The sequence below is a fragment of the Artemia sp. Qi Xiang Cuo genome, chromosome 15 (genome assembly GCF_049724085.1).
Source record: "Artemia sp. Qi Xiang Cuo chromosome 15, ASM4972408v1, whole genome shotgun sequence".
NCBI lineage: Eukaryota > Metazoa > Arthropoda > Branchiopoda > Anostraca > Artemiidae > Artemia > Artemia sp. Qi Xiang Cuo.
The window spans coordinates 13,831,645-13,850,028 of NC_142808.1; the positions used below are offsets into that span (position 1 = coordinate 13,831,645).

Consider the following 18,384-nt stretch of genomic DNA (forward strand, 5'->3'; position numbering starts at 1 on the left):
CTACTTTCAGCTGGTGGACAATAAATGAACAATTTGCTAAAACATTTCGATATTATAACAACAAGTTTAAAACACACTTAGTCATCATTAATCATAATAATGACCAAAATGACCCTACATAATCATAATAATCTTAATCATAAACAACCCTAAATGAGGAATCGCTTGTAATCGCAGAGGTTTCATCAACAATGCAAGGCCGTAACTGCGTACAATACATAGATAGATAAAACTTATGTTAAAAGCACAAATAATTTCTCAACTTTTAACTCTACAGAATGCAAGTTTGCCTCTTTGCTCTTTTGCGCAGATTCTTTCGCAGATTCTTTGCTCTTTTGCGCAGATTCTTTGCCTCTTGCGCAGATTCTTTGCTCCAAGTAAGAACTTTTCTGCTGAAGTCTGAACTTTAGCAGTGATTTTTGCGTTTTTTATCACAGAAACTATGAAAATGTTATAAAAATAAAAAAAATTACACTTTCGAGAAAATAAAATATGGGTGTATCCTCTATAAAATTCATTCCACATTTGAATCAGTAAATTAAAAAAAAATATTCAAGGTTTTAGTAGAATCATTTGGCAAACCATTGTCTGTTCACTATTTTAAAAATGGAAGGTAATACGGCATTTGGCTTTACAGTCCCTATCGGTGGTGCTGATCTCCGTTTCATGGCCCTGGAGAGGTGGCCTGGGGGCCAGGTGTTTACTTTCGCACACCCTTCCTATTTTCCTGGTTTCAAACTGATGTTTTAAACCATGGTTCTTATTCTAATAAATTGGTTGCTTATTGCTCAAAAGTAATAGTAATATTAAAATTTTCATGATTTAGCTTGAGCGAAAGAGAAAATGAAGCTTTTGAAGCTGTTTAGTGATCTTTTTTTATAATTTTAAAAACTAAAAATATAATGTTTCGTGTATGAGAGTAGAATAAAGTGTAAAGCTGAACAGTGTAACTTTGTTTTAATACATGGTACAAAAAATCTTATCCTATTTAAAATCTTGTTGTAATTTAACACAATTCTGAAAACCAGTATATATTGATACGAATATGATTTTCAGGAAATAATTCAACATAACTAGTATAACTATATACATGAGTGTAACTATACGTAACTATAACAAAATTACTATGCATAACTATTCTGAATCAACATTATTTTTCAATTTTTAATTTTCAGGAAAGCAATTTATGCTAAACTGGAAAGTATAAGTAAGTTCTAATCCAAGAAAATAAAATGGCTCGTTTTATTTCTTTTGCTGCTTCTTAGGCAGTAGCTTCTTCAATTTATATGTTTACAAATTATATTTTCAATGTTTACATTAGACAATGCAAACGTTGAACTTAAAGAAAACGAAGAATATGTTTTGTTTTAGTTGTGCTACAAAGATTAATACTATTTGTTTCTTTGTACTTCTTTTAATATAATAACTAATGTGTTCTTTTCAGTTTCATAATTCATTTTTCTATATGTTTTTTTAGGAGAAACTTGAGATAAAGAAAGACAAAAAGGGAATCGTTTGGATACAGGGATGCACTCAAATAACAGTTTACGATTCCTCAGCTTTACTTGAATATTTTATGCGAGGGACAGAGAATAGGAAAACTGCTTCTACGTTAATGAACGAAAAAAGCTCCCGATCTCATTTGGTTGTTGGTATTGCCATAGAATGCACAAATAGATTGCATGGAACAAAAACTAAAGGAAAGGTATAGATGCTTTCATAATAAACCTCTTTTGGTTACTTCTGAATGAATCTCTTTTGTTTACTCTAAGTAAATACTTTACAAGGAACAGAAACTAAAGGAAAGGTATAGATGCTTTCATAATGAACCTCTTTTGGTTACTTCTGAATGAATCTCTTTTGTTTACTCTAAGTAAATACTTTACAAGGAACAGAAACTAAAGGAAAGGTATAGATGCTTTCATAATGAACCTCTTTTGGTTACTTCTGAATGAATCTCTTTTGTTTACTCTAAGTAAATACTTTACAAGGAACAGAAGCTAAAGGGAAGGTAGAGATACTTCCATAACGAACCTCTTTTGGTCGCTTTTGAATGAACCTCTTTCGGTTACTCTACTGTAAATAGGTTGCATGGAACAAAAACTAGAGGAAAGGTAACAATATTTTCATAACTAACCTCTTTTGACAACTTTTGAATGAACCTCGTTAGGTTACTCTATTGTTACTAGGTTGCATGGAATAAAAACGAAAGGAAAGGTAGAAATACTTTCATGATTAACTTCTTTTTGCTACTTTTGAATGAACCTCTTTCGGTTATTCTTCTGTAAATAGGCTGCGTGGGACAAAGCTAAAGGAAAGTTAGGCATAATACTTTCAAAATAAACCTCTTTTGGTTACTTTTGTATGCACCTCTTTTGATTACTTTTGAATGAGCCACTTTTGAACCTCTTTTGGTTAGTCTACCGTAAATAGTTTGCATAGAACAAAAACTAAGGAAAGATAGAAATACTTTCATCTTTTAGTTACTTTCGGATAAACCTCTTTTGTACCTCTTTTGGTTACTCTTGTGTAAGTAGCTTGCATGGAATAAGAACTAAAGGAAGAGCAGAGTTACTCTCATAATGAACATTTTTGTTTACTTCTGAATGCTCCTCTTTTGAACCTCTTTTGGTTACTCTACTGTAAGTGGGTTGAATGGAATAAAAACCAAAGAAAAGATAGAGATACTTTCATGATAAACCTCTTTTGGTTGCTTTTGAATAAGCCTCATTTGATTACTCTGCTTTTGAACAAAAACTAAAGGAGAGATTACTTTCATATTGAACCTTATTTTCTTCTTTGTCTCATAATTTAGGCTCTACTAACTTTAGATGTCTTTTGAGGTGACCTTGAGGGCTTTTAATTGGTCCCAGTTCAATATAAGGAAATTAAAGCTTATTAATTCACTGCAAAAATACACTTCCAAAACGAACGGAAGATATGTTAATTTCAAATCCCTCACATGTGAACTATCATTTATGTTGATTTACATTGCAGTCTGATTTACTTGACATTCATAAAGCCACGATGTGATGGCTAAGACACGTTCTGCAGATAAAAGATGACAGATTGTCCTGTTTGCCAACCCTCTAAGGCCAGACGAAAAAAGGGTCGTACCCGAATGGGTTAAGATGATGTCATACGGAAAGATTTAAGGGAAATGGGAACTTCTTTGGGAGGATGAAAAAATGGAGGCTTTGAATAGATTGGGATGGAAGAAGACCGTGCTTAGTATTGTTGGCCTCATGTGGCTTGGCACTGCAATGAGTTGTTAGCTGTAGGAGTATCTAGTCAGAGTTATACCTGAAATTTTGAGCCCCCTAGTTCTGAGAGATATCGGAATGGTAAAATGGGTGCTAGAAGGGGGCTAAATCTTCCTGAGTGTGTGCTAGGCTCTTGTAAAAATAATTCCAGTCGTCCAAGAATAGGCTAGACTCAGTTCTTTGATGAGGATCTTGGTTCTCTGACCCCTAGATTGATAAAATGACCATCTCAACCCATACTCAACCAAAGTCCACATTAAAAAGTAACTCTATTATAAATAACTATATTGTAGCTTTATTATTATTATAATAACTCTATTATAAATAACTATATTATAGATTTAGATTGTATTGTAATCATGGTGGGGGACGCAAGGGCGGATTCAGGATTTTTTTAGGGGGGGCGCAAAATAGGTTGATCCGATAAACCTGCGTTAGGAGCAAGTTTAATTAACGCAAACTTGAGTTAATTAATTAAATTACACTACTTTCGACTACGCTAGGGGGGCACGCGCCCCCCTCGCCCCCCCCCCCCCCCCTGGATCCTGGATCTTTGTCTTGCTTAGCCTTTCATTTCGTTTATCTATGCATTAAGCTAACAAATTGACATCTATTTTCCGTTGGCTAAGGTTGCAAAATTTATTATAGTTATTTTTTGTTGATTAATCTTCCATTTTCATGATTACAATTAACCTTGAAATAAAGCCAAGAAAATTCAAATTAGCAATCTTGAAATTAACGCGGGCCGTTATTATGGTTTAAAATATGAATATTTATTAAATTAATAGTTAAAGCTATTCCTATAAGCAGGTTACAAGTAGGTAAGACATTATATCTTTTCAACCCAAAATTCAATAAAAACAACTCAATAACACAATCACAGATCTCCACAAAGATTCCATAGCCGGTAAAAGAGGGGATCACGAAACAAGACTTTCAAATATTAAACTATTAATCATTTAAGCTAATAAAATACGAAAATATCTACTCACGAATATAGAGAAAAAAAGAAAAATGAAAGAGAAGAAGAGGCAGAAGGAAAGAGAGTTCCATAAAATGCAAAATATCTATTCTTAAAAATAGACAGAAAAAAAAGAGAAGAAGAGACAGAAGGAAAGGGGGTTCATTAAATACGACAAAACCCAAAACTCAAATCAAGCGATGCGGGACTCCACAGACTTGATGAAAAAGAAGAAAAAACATCAATAAAGAAAAGGAATCAGTATTTAAAAAATTATAGGTTAAAATTAACCTGTTGGAAATCAGCGACAAGGCTTTTCAAACTATTCTGTGATTTTATAAATCAACAACTAGAAAAAGGTACTTGTATATTATATACACCCTATCTAATATTCTTCATCTAAGTAGAACCTGTTTCTCTCTGACGCTCAACCCTAATGAAATATACCTATGTATGATACAAGTATAATACTTTAGAAACAAATTTGGGCTATAAATTTGCACTATAGGGCTGGGTGGGGGTAAAGTATAACGGGTCTGTTCCTCTGACGCTCAATCCTAATGAAATATATAAAAATATGATGAAAATATGATATTATTAACGAAAGGTGTACTTAACCCCCCCCCCCTAATGTGCAAATATATAACCTAAATTTGTTTCTGAAGTATAATATTTTATTTTACTTTGGTACATTTCATTAAGATTGAGCGTCCGAGAAACAGGTTCTACCTAGATGAAGAATATTATGTAGGGCCTACATCCTACAAGTGCCAAAAAAAAAAAAAAAAAATACACTTATAAAAAAAATACACATAAAGAAAAAAACCTCCAAAATATAGAAATGAAAATAATATAGTAAACAAATAAAAATTGTCTCTAACGATTTACAAGTTAAAACAAACTTTTAGAAAATCAACCACCAGACGTTTTAATGTCTCAAAGGAATGGCCAGGAAAAGTAAATTCATATTATGTATTTTTGAAAGTACTATCAAAGGCAAATTACTAAAAAATTCTTTGAGCTTCTTGCCATGGAAATAACTTTTTCTTGTTTTTCTTCTTCTTTCTTCAAATCATTTTTCTATAATGCAGTTATTTATACGCTTACAAACTTTTTTGTTGATGGCTATTCTGTAGGTAATTCCTCCAAAAATGCAGTTGTGCATTTTAATTTGCTGTCTTTAGTTTGTTTTGCAGTTTTAAGAAAGATAGTTGCAGGAAGGCAAACAAAAACTAACAAAAAGCTAGTAATTTTTCAAAGCTAAATATAAGAAAAAATATGATATAACAAAGAAAATAATCTGAAAGAGACAAACGGGTCTATGGCCAGTAAAAAACAAAATAAAACAAAGTAAAAACCAACTAGAATCTAAAACTAAAATAATGTAAATGAAAATTATATATAAAACAGACTGATTACCCTCATACGATTGCCAGCTACCCTTATGAAAACAGAAAAGTAACTCAAATATGATTTAACGAAAAAAAAAATCAATGGCACACTAAAGGCATCAAAATGAAAAGGTATTACATATTTAAATTTTAGAAAAACTGAAATCATATGTAAAAAAAAAAGTTCTAGAAATTGTATAGAGACAGAGGACATGAGTTAATCCAGCTAGAAAGTTGACAGTATTTGCGTTTTTAACGCTTTGTTTTGCAGCGACATTTCTAGTATCTCATAATAAAAGATGGTATATTCCGTTTTATTTTTAGATAAGTTTGTTAGATCTTGCTGGAAGCGAAAGGGTATCAAAATCAGGGGTTTCCTCCGACAGTCTGAAAGAGGCCACTTTTATAAACAAGTCCTTATCAGCCCTTGGTGATGTCATTTCAGCGCTTACGACGGACCAAGAATTTATTCCTTATAGGTATGTAACCTTATGTGCTCTGTATAAGCTCCTAAGATTTGATCAACTGGGCTTTAATGTTTTTATTAATTATATCGAAGCCTCTGATTTATTCTTAGCATTGTTAATGGAATACTACTGCTATCTAAGTTGTATAGCTAGGGGGGACGAATGGGTATATTTAGTCCTGGGCGCAGCATCGGTTGAGGCGCCATTTAGACATGTTCCGTGAAAGATACTTACTTTCGGCTGAAACCTGATGAAAAGCTGTCCTGCCCGTCACCAATGGACTTAGGAATCACCTCAGCTGCGACCTTCCCAATTGATCAGCTGCGCCTTCCCAATTGATTTTCAGCCATTTTCTGTCCAATCCCCTACCATACTTCTGGAAGCCTCCCCATGCTTCAAGGTCCTTTTGGAATCTTTGCCAAACATTTTTTAGTCCTCCCCAATGTCGTCTCCAGGATGGTGCTGGATGCAGACAAGGACGTCTTGGCATATCAAACCTTTGGGGTGACGCAAGGTGTGGCCGAGGAGTTTGAGGTGAAATCTACTGATGAAAAAGGATAGCTCTTCAGCCTTGAGCGGCTTTATCTGAAGGCGTACAGTACTACAGCTCGCATGGATGCCATGTAGACTTGACTTTGGCTTTTGTCGAGATCTTACGTCTGGCCCATAGAACCTTTTTTAGACTGGCAAAGACTCCCCAAGCCATTGATATCTGGGCAGAAATCTCTTTTCCAGATCCACCATCTGCTGTTAAAATAGACCCAACCTATTTTGGGATGGTGTTAACATAGATATGTTAACACCATCTGGCGTTAAAATAGGTACTTGCATTCCTCGATGTTTTCAATTTGTTTTTCTACGCGTCAATATTGAAATGTAGTTGCAGTTACTGCAGTACCAGACTACCGGAGGCCAACACAGCTACACACGTTCTTTTTCAATCCCAATCTATTCAAAACCTCTCTCTTTACAACCTCCTAAGAAGTTCCAATTTCTCTTTATTCTTTGTTTGTCAACTCCTCCCACCCAAGTCGGGGCGGCCTGCTTTTCTTTTGACCCTGGATGGTTGGACAAAAGGACAGCCTTTGGCAATCTCCCATCTTTCATCCAGAGAATGTCCCTTTAGCCATCTCAACCTTTATCTCATAATTCTAGAAATTGGGATAGAACGACATTTTCCGTACAGCTTATTGTTTGAATTACGGTCAGCCAGACGGGCACTATAAAGAATCCGTAGAGAATCCTCTGGAAAACATCTAAGAAGTTATCATAATAAATCAAAATAAGTTCATATAAGAATCTAGTAGAATAGTTTTAGAGTCGATACTCTAGTTCGGGATTCTAGAAATAGAACTAGAATCTAATAATAGTTATAAAATCTAGAATCTATAATTGTCTGTAGAATTTAGTAGAATAAGAATCTAGTATATAAGAAAAGTTCATATGATTATCATAATAAGAAGTTATCCTAATTAGTATTTTTCCACTAACATTGCCTGCTAATATAATTACAATAGTTATATTATTATTAATAATAAATCTATATCTATAATAAATCTATAAATCTAAATCTATATCATAATAAGAAGTTATCATAATTAGTATTTTTCCACTAACATTACCTGCTAATATAGTTATATTAGTATTATTATTATTAATAATAAATCTATAAATCTATATTAATATAAATCTATATCTAATCTATATAAATCTATATCTATTATTAAATATAAATCTAAATCTATATCTAAATAATAAATATAGTAATTTTTATTAATAACATTGTATTAATCGTCACTTAACATTGGGAATTCCTAATACAAAGAGTGATTTAATTATTTGAATCATTATGAACCTTGCTATAAACAATAATATCAAAACCAGCCATGTATCTTCCTTTTATTATTTTTTCAAGTAGGCTATAGGGAGTTAATTTACTCGATTATTCAAATTGCCAAAACTATGGCAATTTAATGGCTTGTCATCGGTACTGTTATAAGACAAGTAATACTAAAACAAGAAATTGATGCTCTTTTTTCCAATATAGACTTTTGGCAGTTAATTCACTTGATCCTACAAATAAACTGCCAGAACTAGCAGCTTATTGGCAAGTACCCTAGCGTATCAATTGCCAGAACTAGCAGCTTATAGGCAAGTACCCTAACGTATAAATTGCCAGAACTAGCAGCTTATCGGCAAGTACCCTAACGTATAAATTGCCAGAACTAGCAGCCTATCGGCAGGTACCCTAACGTATAAATTGCCAGAACTAGCAGCTTATCGGCAAGTACCCTAACGTATAATTTCGTCCCCCTTGCTATAAAATCAATAAGTTGGAAACACCTGTATTCTCTTTTTCTTTTCTTTTTTCCATATTTTGGGCTTTCGCCCTAGGTCTGCATGCATCATATTTCCCCTGTGACACACTTCGGTTAGTTGACTATTCTGATTAAAAGTTCTATTGTTCATATTTCTTATGCGATGGAACATAGACATTGCTTAAATACATTTGGACAATAAGTTACATAAATTTGTGTCTAAAAAGAAACAGCATATGTTAAGCTCAGTAGAATGTTTTTTCATTGACATTAGCTATTGTTTTAATCGATAATGGCTGTCCTGGAAAAAATAATTGACTAAATTATTGAAAGGAGACAGACAAATTAAACTAAGTATATAATTTTAGAAGAAAACCAAGTAAAAAACACAAATATTTTTACGTAAACAAGACTTTTATGTGGTTGCTGTTATTTTTGTACGTTTTTCCTTTCTTATTTTTTACTAGTGTCATTGGCTTTTTGAAAAATAAACTCCTATTGGATGAGCCTGAGAAGATCTTTGGATTTCCTTCGTACTCAATTGAAGGTGTTCTGAAAAAAAGATCCTAGAAATAAAGAAGATCCTAAATATTCCTTATAAAGGAAACTAAAGGATACTAATACCGTCGCTTACATTGGGAATTAATCTACAAAAGTCCCTTTTCTATCACCGAAACAATCAACGTAGACTTGATTGGTCGATTTTTTTTTCTTTATTTTAGATATGATGGAAAAAGCTATCTTGAACATTCATTCAATGTCATGGGCTGCTACGTGGGCACTCGAAAGAATATTATTATTTTTATTATTATTATTTTTATTTTATTATTATTTCATTTTATTATTATTATTATTATTATTATTATTATTATTATTATTGTTATTATTATATATTTATTATTATTATTATTTTATTTTTATTATTATTTTGTTATTATTATTTATTATTATTATATGAATATTATTATTTCATCCAATTGACTATTTTTATTATTATATATTTTTTTATTATTATTTTTATTATATATATTTTTTCATCCAATTGACTGCTTCATGGCAAAAAATGTAACGCTCAATATGGCAATTATTGATTGTCCTTCTCAACTAGGCTATAATCCAAGATATTGCACAGATGTCAAACTGAGCAATATTTTAGTAACCAATATATTTGTCCTTGTGCTCATCTGTTTTCAGTTTCTTCCAAAAATGTTTTCATAAGCGTTGCCTGATAAAAGCAAGCTTAATTCAGAAAGTTTTACTTTACAAATGAAATTCAAGAGAGTTAAAATTGCTCGCGGACTAATCACAAATTTTATTGTAATTACTTGCCAATTATAATGCTAAGATTCATATGCAATTCATAAACATAAACTTATCTTATTTTATTATTTTTATGTTTTATTATATTTTATTGTCATAAAATATATTAAGCAAATTGATTGCTTCATAAATAAGCCAATCCTATCTTCCAACACACAACACTTTCATCATGAAAAGCTTTAAGACATGCCTAATACCTTTAGTCTGAGGTTATAGTAAATGAGTTGCTGTTTCCTAGTTAACGACTTACGTGCCTTTTAAATTACTGATTTTACAGGAACAGCAAACTGACCATGCTGCTGCAAGATTCTTTTGGTGGGAATGCCAAAACCCTTATGTTTGTAAATGTGAGCCCTGCGGCATACAACATGGAAGAAACGCTGAACTCATTGACGTAAGTTTATTAATATAGGCTATAGTTTAGGTTATACTTACACGTCCTTCTGATGTATGTCCATTTGTGTATGCATATTCTATGTAGTGTATATGTTACTGTGAATGTCCAAAATTTGGTTAATGTCGACATTCACCGTTGAATGTCCGAATTTCCTTTTTCTCTGTTTGGATTTGATTAGCTTTGCGAATCAGCGTTTTCAGTCTTATGCAAGCTTTGATGGTAAAAGTTATAAGTTAAGTTAGGTTGGGTTGGATTAGGTTAAATTGTGTTATAAATCTCAGAAATGGGATAAAAACCTAACCCAACCTACCCTAACCTAAACTGTCGTCACCAAACCTTAAATAAAACCGAAAAGTTGACTGGCAACGCTGACTAAATGCAATGAGAAAAAAAAATGTATTTTGGACATTCACCGGTGAATGTCAAAATTCACCGGTGAATGTCGACCTTCACCAATTTTGGAAATTCTCTGTTTGGATTTGATTAGCTTTGCGAATCAGCGTTTTCAGTCTTATGCAAGCTTTGATGGTAAAAGTTATAAGTTAAGTTAGGTTGGGTTGGATTAGGTTAAATTGTGTAATAAATCTCAGAAATGGGATAAAAACCTACCCTAACCTAAACTGTCGTCACCAAACCTTAAATAAAACCGAAAAGTTGACTGGCAACGCTGACTAAATGCAATGAGAAAAAAAAATGTATTTTGGACATTCACCGGTGAATGTCAAAATTCACCGGTGAATGTCGACATTCACCAATTTTGGAAATTCTCTGTTTGGATTTGATTAGCTTTGCGAATCAGCGTTTTCAGTCTTATGCAAGCTTTGATGGTAAAAGTTATAAGTTAAGTTAGGTTGGGTTGGATTAGGTTAAATTGTGTAATAAATCTCAGAAATGGGATAAAAACCTACCCTAACCTAAACTGTCGTCACCAAACCTTAAACAAAACCGAAAACCTTAAACAAAACCACACTGCCTTTCCATTTATAAATTTAAAGAAATGATCGGAACTTTTTTATTATTATTGAAAGTTTGTTCGTTTTTTATCCACTAATTTATTTTAAATATTTTTGTCCGTTTTTCTATGGTTTCATTCGTTTAAATTTGTAAATTTCTACTTGACCACAGTATAGGTATATAACAGTAACAAAAAGTTTCTTCAGAAATGATACAGATCAAAGCGCACGAAAACAGATAATCCGTCTGCGTTACAGCAATAGTTTCAATTGCTACTTTGCATTCAATGCGCTAAACATTTGTCATTGCGCGTGCGCGAAAGTGGAGTCATGAAGAGAGATCTAGACGGATGTGTGCCAAAAATCTTTAATGAAGAGTATAGGACTTTTCGCTGCTGTTTATATATATCTATACTGTGACCCTGACGAAGTCATTCCTTTTGCATTTTCCAAGAGTCAGTCATAGTCATATCGTTCTCTTATTTCTCAGAACTCAAGACTAATTTATTTCCATTACAAAAAAAAATATCCAAAGTTCCAACAACACTGTTCAAGTCCTGACGTTTCTCGCTGTAGTTTGAGGTAAGACTTGATGCTCCAGCTTCGTATTAGCCACTAGACTTATTGGGATCACTCCCAAGTAGTTTAAATGAAGGTGTCCTCTTTAATATTTGGGGAAATATGAAATTTAATTTTCTTTCTTATAGTGTCTGTATAAACTCTATAATTTGGCTGAACTTGCTTCGAAAGAATAGGACTACAAACATGATAGCTTTCCAAGCAAAAATTGTTATGCTTCACTCCTGATTTTAGTTATTTTATTTTTATTTATAAATATATTTATTTTTCTTTTTTTTAGATATGCATCGCGAGCCAAACAAATCACAAATACAGCATCAAGGTTAGCAGAAAGCAGAGAGATTGTAAAGTTAAAAGCGGTAAGGAGAAATTTCTCTTTTTTATTGATAATCTTTTTTCAAAACTAAAGTTTAGTGTGTCTCTTTTGACTGCGAAGTTTTCATTTTTCCAAGGACGCTGAGCTGTTTTTAATTTGGTAAGATTTTAATTGACTGAAACTAAGCCTAAGCTTTAATATTTAAGATTTCTAAGATCTTATTAAGATTAATAAGATTTTAATTGACGTAAAGTTTTTCGTTTGTTAGGGATTCGTAAAACGTTTTTAGGGAACTCCAACCTGCCTAGTCCCTATTTCCTTTATACCTTTGGGTGAAAATTAATATTGTATGTAGTAAATATATATTATTTGCTTAGCCATATGAAGAGGTGACAATAAAAAATAATCTTATTTAGAATTTCAGCTGACAATCCAGTGATATTTTGTGCAAGAAACACCAAGGCAAGTGGATACAGCTTTGGTTGGGGGTTTTTCAGACAATAGTGTAGGTTTCTGCATATTAACTATTCCTTATTTTACCTCGAATTCATTCTGGTCTTATGAGAAATATTTAGTCGACCTAGAAATATTTAGAGAAATACTTAGAGAAATAATTATTTTTATGGTAGACTGGAAGGAGTTAAAATTCTGGCTGGTATCCGAGAAAAAAGTGACCAACCCCATCTTTCAATATCTTGCAAAACCCAAAGCTGTCTGAATTTCTTTATTCTTTTCCTTTACTGGTACAGTAACCGGTAGCAGCAGCAAATAGTACCTTAGCTAATGGTGACACTTTTTGCATCTTCATTTCTGAATTCATCTTTCAATTTTCAATGGGTTTATTTACAAACAAAAATAAATAAATCTTACATGATCAAAATAGCTCAATCCACTTCTGGATGCCATGAACCATAATATTTACATCTCTAAACATTAATGCTAAGAGTGTCACCGTTCCCACTCTCACACACGCTTTTACCTCTCATCAATCAAAATAACTAAAAAAAAAAGGAATAAAAACACTAAAAAAAAATTAACTATTCTTTTGTAAGCCTAATAAATGATTATTTACCACTTTTTTTAATGACGCAAAGGAGCTCCTACCTCTCAGCTCTTCTGAGGTCTGATTGCTTATTATTGAACATGTTATATTTGGAGCAAAATCTGATCACTCAGTCGAGGTGATAAGTATATGCAGGTCCGCTAGGGCCTGCACAGCTGATTATGAGGAGGACCTGCGCAGCTGATTATGCTGGTCAGATATAGGCCAAAGGTCACCAGCTAAAAATTTGAACTCAAAAATCAAGCAGGATAGTTGATGCAATGACTCTATGGACAAGCACTCCTTATTTTTTTCCAATTAATATCAGTTATCGTTTGCGATTCGAGCTGAAGTTTCGCAAGTGATATTTGAAATTCGATTGCGAAATCATCACACAATACTGTAAATGGGGCTATATAATTGTGTTTTATTGGAGGACCAGTGTTTTTTGCGGCAAGGTCTTACTAATTTTGATTCATATTTCAACCTTGATAAAGCTTCAAATATTTGTTGTTTTATTTCGGTTTCCTATTTGATTTTATGAAGCCATGAAGTGTTTGAAATGGTATATGATACATTTGACTTCTAAGCGCTAGTAAAATTAAGTTTAGTGCTAGAATTAGGTTTCTACATGTATTGAAAAATATCCCGTCACTTCATTTAAGCTAGTTTTATAGATTCATCTTGTGTTATCTGCGAAGCAATAATTTGTGTTCGTTATAAATTTCAACTTAGCTCTTTTCTTCCATAACAAAAACTTGTTTTTATAATTATATAAGAGAAACAGACCCGACCAAGGGACAGTTCTAGGTGGTCGTGAAACATAAAAAAGCTGAAGATCCAATGGATATTAGGCCACAGCGTAATAGACAAAAGTTGGAACTTGACAAGCTTTGGTTGATTCCCCAATTCTAATGGAGATTGGTAGCTTCTGTGGTTCCAGGGATATGACCAAATATTGAAAGGACTGTGACTCGATTGAAATCTGATAACTAGGCATATCCCTACCGTCAAGGGATCTTAGGCTCTCCAGTGCTACTGATTGAAAATCCTGACGTAAATACATTCTTAGACCACACCGGCTATACATGACAAAAGAAACTCAGAGAGGAAAGAAAATAACAAAATGAAAAATAAAATAAAAAAAGGTGAAAAAAACGAGGATTTTGTCAGCCAGTGGCGAACCATGAAGAAGAAGAAATAAGCAAATATTTCGACAGGGACCTCCACCGAGTCTGTTTAGCACTGAGGACGACTCGGCGGAGGTCCTTGTCGAAATATTTGCTTATTTCTTCTTCTTCATGGTTCGCCACTGGCTGACAAAATCCTCGTTTTTTCACCTTTTTTAATTTTGTTTTTCATTTTGTTATTTTCTTTCCTCTCTGAGTTCCATTTGAAAATCCTTGTATGAATCTGTTTCAAAAAAGGTGCAGCATATCGACTTTTCTTCCAAAAAGATGGTGATGAGAAGACGGAAGCTTTGGACCTACTTTGTCTTTCCAATAATTTAATATTAGAATTCAGTGTATCTTTCTGAATTGTTTCAGGTGCTGCTTGCTTATCTTTTGCCAAAACCTTGGTGGTGGAAAAGAATTAAGTTTAATTTTGCTCATTGTTACACAGAATAACTAGCTCATTTTGTTACACAGTCAGTACCTACCTCGTTTTTTACTGATTCTAGAGCTTGTTTATTTTGCAACGAGCTAGTCTTTAGATTATATTTTACTCGAATAGAGCAACCTCTGGGCTTGGCTGGTTTTTGTGACGAATAAGGACTTAGCTTTTTTTGCCCCGAATCAGGTAATGAGTCGTTTTTGCACCAAACCAGTTTGTAGCTTGAAACCTTTTTCCCATAATGAATTGGAATGCAACCTTTTTCTTTAGTTTTTGGGGCTTGGACATTGCTCGTTTTTTCACTGACTTTGGACTTAAATTGTTTTTGAGCCGACTCAACCTGCTGCTTTGACTTTGCTTGTATTTGCTTCTTGTCAGGCCTAAGCTCATTTTTTCACCGAATCAGAACTTAGTTCATTTTGAACAAAGTCAGTGTGTAGCTTTAGTTACCTCGTTTTTGCACTGAATCAGGACTCTTGAACGACAGAAAACATCCTTTTTTTATTCTACTGAACTATTTTGATAGCCACCTAGGCTAAAGGTTGAAGAAAGATTTTCAAACTCCCATATCAAATATCTTCACATGATTCCGGTTCAAAAGAAGTACAATATACCCAACTTTTCTACAAAGCCTATCCGTGGATAATTGGTAATTTACATAATTTTATTCTATTTCCAGACATTCTTATTTATACTCCTCACGATATTCCCATTTTAATTTTTGACACGCCCACCTTTTTCACTAAAATGTCTATGTGAAGAATCGTTCAGTGGTATAATTTGACCCCTTTTTCTTGAGGGTACAAGAGACCCCCCCCCCTTCTTGGAGATATATTTTTGGACTGTTTGGATCATTCTGAGTGAAATTAATTCTCAAAATTTTGATCAGGTATCATTGAGTGTGCATGGGGAGCATCCGGGAGGGGACCTGGTAGTCCTCCGACCGCTTTTGGTCGTTGAAAAGAAACTAGAACGTCCAATTTATGATTGAATCAGTCTCTTACCAAGTCTCTGCAACCACTCCTTCTATTTGAAGTGACTAAAAGAAACACACACATGAGAACCAGCATTCTTTACTCAGTCAGCGCTAGCGCGTTGCTTCTGATAGTACTTAAATGTTCCATTGAGCGGGAATTTTTGTACTTCTTATTTGGGTGAACCTGAAACGGGACTGAATTAGGCATTATTCTCACTGTCTGAAAACCTCTATTAGCATAAAAGAAAATTTGGCAAATTTAAAAACTTAATTGTCTAAAATCATTTTTTTAGCATGCAGCAATTCTGCTCTCATGGGATTTAGATTATTCTATTGTACTCATTCCTTAAACAAGTTGGCATGTGGACTTCTTCCATAAAAGGGTTCGAAGTCTTATTAAATGTCTTTCTATAAAAAATTAAACATTTAATAATACCAACCAATTTTCTACTTGTTTTAAGCGGGGTCCCACATTTTTTCCCTTATAAGAATACCCCTTTCCTAAAATACTAAACAAAGGAAATGAACTTACACCCCCACTATCAAACTTCAGCATTTAATACTTATTCTTTAATGTTTCCATCTCAGTTCGTTTTTCAGTTTTATGTGAGGTTTCTCCTGTTTTTTTTTTTTTTTTTTTTTTTTTTTTTTTTTTTTTTTTTTTTTTTTTAAGGGATCTGGTAAGGTTTGAGGGAAAAATACGCATGTTTTTAACTGCTAACAACAGAACAGCGTAAATGAGCGCTCATTCAAACCTTTTCCAAATTTTCATATTCTCTTTGACTGTCTTATATTTTCTTTTCTCCGGTTAGTAGTAAAATGTCTTTTCTCATTGACCCATTTAGCTTTTCTTGGATTCAAAACATGCTACTAGTTTTTTTTTAAATAGTTCACTTACATCCTTCTATGAGGTCTTGGCCTACAAGGTTTCTTTTATTGTATTGGGTACGTGGTATTTTTCTACTATGTTCCTCATGCATTCAGCTACTTCTTCATTCTGTGACTAATCGGTTGGTAAGTTCTATTGACGTCTCTCTGTTTAGGAGCCACACCAAGGCTCTTAACCCGCACAAGGAGCCACCCACATTCAATACTCGGGACTGGATGTCTTTTCTCTTTTGTATCCCTTTTTTCTAATTACATGATATTTTCGACGTAATACCTTAAATTTGGTAATTTATTTAATTACCAAATTACCTTTTTCAATTACCAAATTACCAATTACCTTAAATTTATTCGAGACTGCGTTTCTATGACAGACAAAAACCGCTCAAATGGGGTAAGTCAATTTATTAGACAGTGAAAACAGATACAAAAGTCTGGATATTTCGACCACATATGCAGCAATCGTCATCAGCATAATATAAATTTAACAACCTTTCTTTTGCAATTAGAAGACGAAGAAGAATTTGCCACTTTCAATAGAAATTCAACTTACATTTAGGCAATATTAAAGAAGAAAATTTACAACTCAAGACTGGATGAACCTAGTTATTGAACTCTCTCGGACAAATCTAGTGAATGAACTGGAAGTAATTATTTTGTTCTATACAAATATGTTAGTTTCAATTTTAATGCTTTAATATATCTGCTGACGACGACGCTGTATATGTGGACGAAATATCTAGGCTTTTGTATCTATTTTCACTGTCTAATAAATGGACTTACCCATGGGCGCCCATAAGCTGAATTCCAGGGGGGGGCAAACTTCGTCTAATTGCTACTTTTAATGCTATATAATAGAAATCTCAGAACAAAAATATAAAAATAAGGCAGCATCATTCAGCCAGGGGGGGCAAGAGCCCCCCCTGCCCCCCCATATGGGCGCCCATGGACTTACCCTCTTTTGAATATTTATATGTTCGCTAAATAGGAGATCAATACATTTTAGTCGAAATCAAGTAATGCTATCGACTCTGTCGGAAATTTTGTTGTTAAAACTTGAATTTTCAATTCAAGTATCAAAAACAGTTGGTTTTTGTTTTAGAAATACTTACAATGAAGTATGAGCGCTTCTCTCAGGGGATCGTTGAAACTATTGGTATAACACTGGTTGTTTTTCGGATGGTAGTAAGTGCCTTAATATCAACTTTTTATTACCTTATGTCTGGGAATATAATGAAAGTAAGCTGAAGCCTTCAAGCTATGTAAGTCTAAGTGTTTTTCAATGTCCTTAAACATCTACCAGGCATAATAGAAATTTTTCCGTGGCTTTTATAAACTGAGAAACGCTCAAACCTACGAAGTCAGTTTTCCAGAATTGTTTATGAGAATACGGCAATTGCGCTCATAAGAGATGTAATTCTTTTTTATTTATCTTAGAACTTTTAAACTCATATGATTACAGATTATTTCGAAGCTACGTCGAGGCGAACCAGTCGAGTGTCGTGACTCCATTTCATAGCTGCCTTGCAAGGGAACATACGAGACAACAGTCAAAAATATCTTAATCCGGTTAGATTTCCGGTGATGTTCTCAGCTTTCCAGTGATTTGCTACCTTTTCAGTAACTTATAAATTTGTTATACAAACCGTGACGTATTAAACGATTTTTTATATATTCGTGTTTCTCAGTTACAGTTTTGCATAGGTGTATAAAGATTCTTCGGTACTGTTTTACAAAGCGGTAAACACGTGACAATTGTATTGAAAATCAGATAGGATAAAACCCGGTACTTATAGGAGACTCTGTATAAGAATCTGCATTACAAAGGGTTTCTCACTCCGGGAACTATATTCAAACTTTAGTTTTTTGGGGTTTCGGGGGACTAAAAAGTGCCTAAGTTGG

The 18,384-nt window shown here is 33.4% G+C and overlaps 1 protein-coding gene across 1 annotated transcript in view; it reads left to right on the forward strand.

Moving 5' to 3' along the window:
- Positions 1–18,126, forward strand: part of LOC148943354 (uncharacterized) — a 463,023-nt gene extending 444,897 nt beyond the window's left edge. The window contains exons 18-22 of the mRNA XM_089101108.1: positions 1,478–1,705; positions 5,940–6,094; positions 9,998–10,114; positions 11,930–12,008; positions 17,945–18,126. Of these exons, the coding sequence (XP_088957234.1) occupies positions 1,478–1,705; positions 5,940–6,094; positions 9,998–10,114; positions 11,930–12,008; positions 17,945–18,001 (636 nt within the window). The 3' untranslated portion in view covers positions 18,002–18,126. The remainder of the gene's footprint in view (positions 1–1,477; positions 1,706–5,939; positions 6,095–9,997; positions 10,115–11,929; positions 12,009–17,944) is intronic.
- The last annotated feature ends 258 nt before the right edge of the window (positions 18,127–18,384 follow it).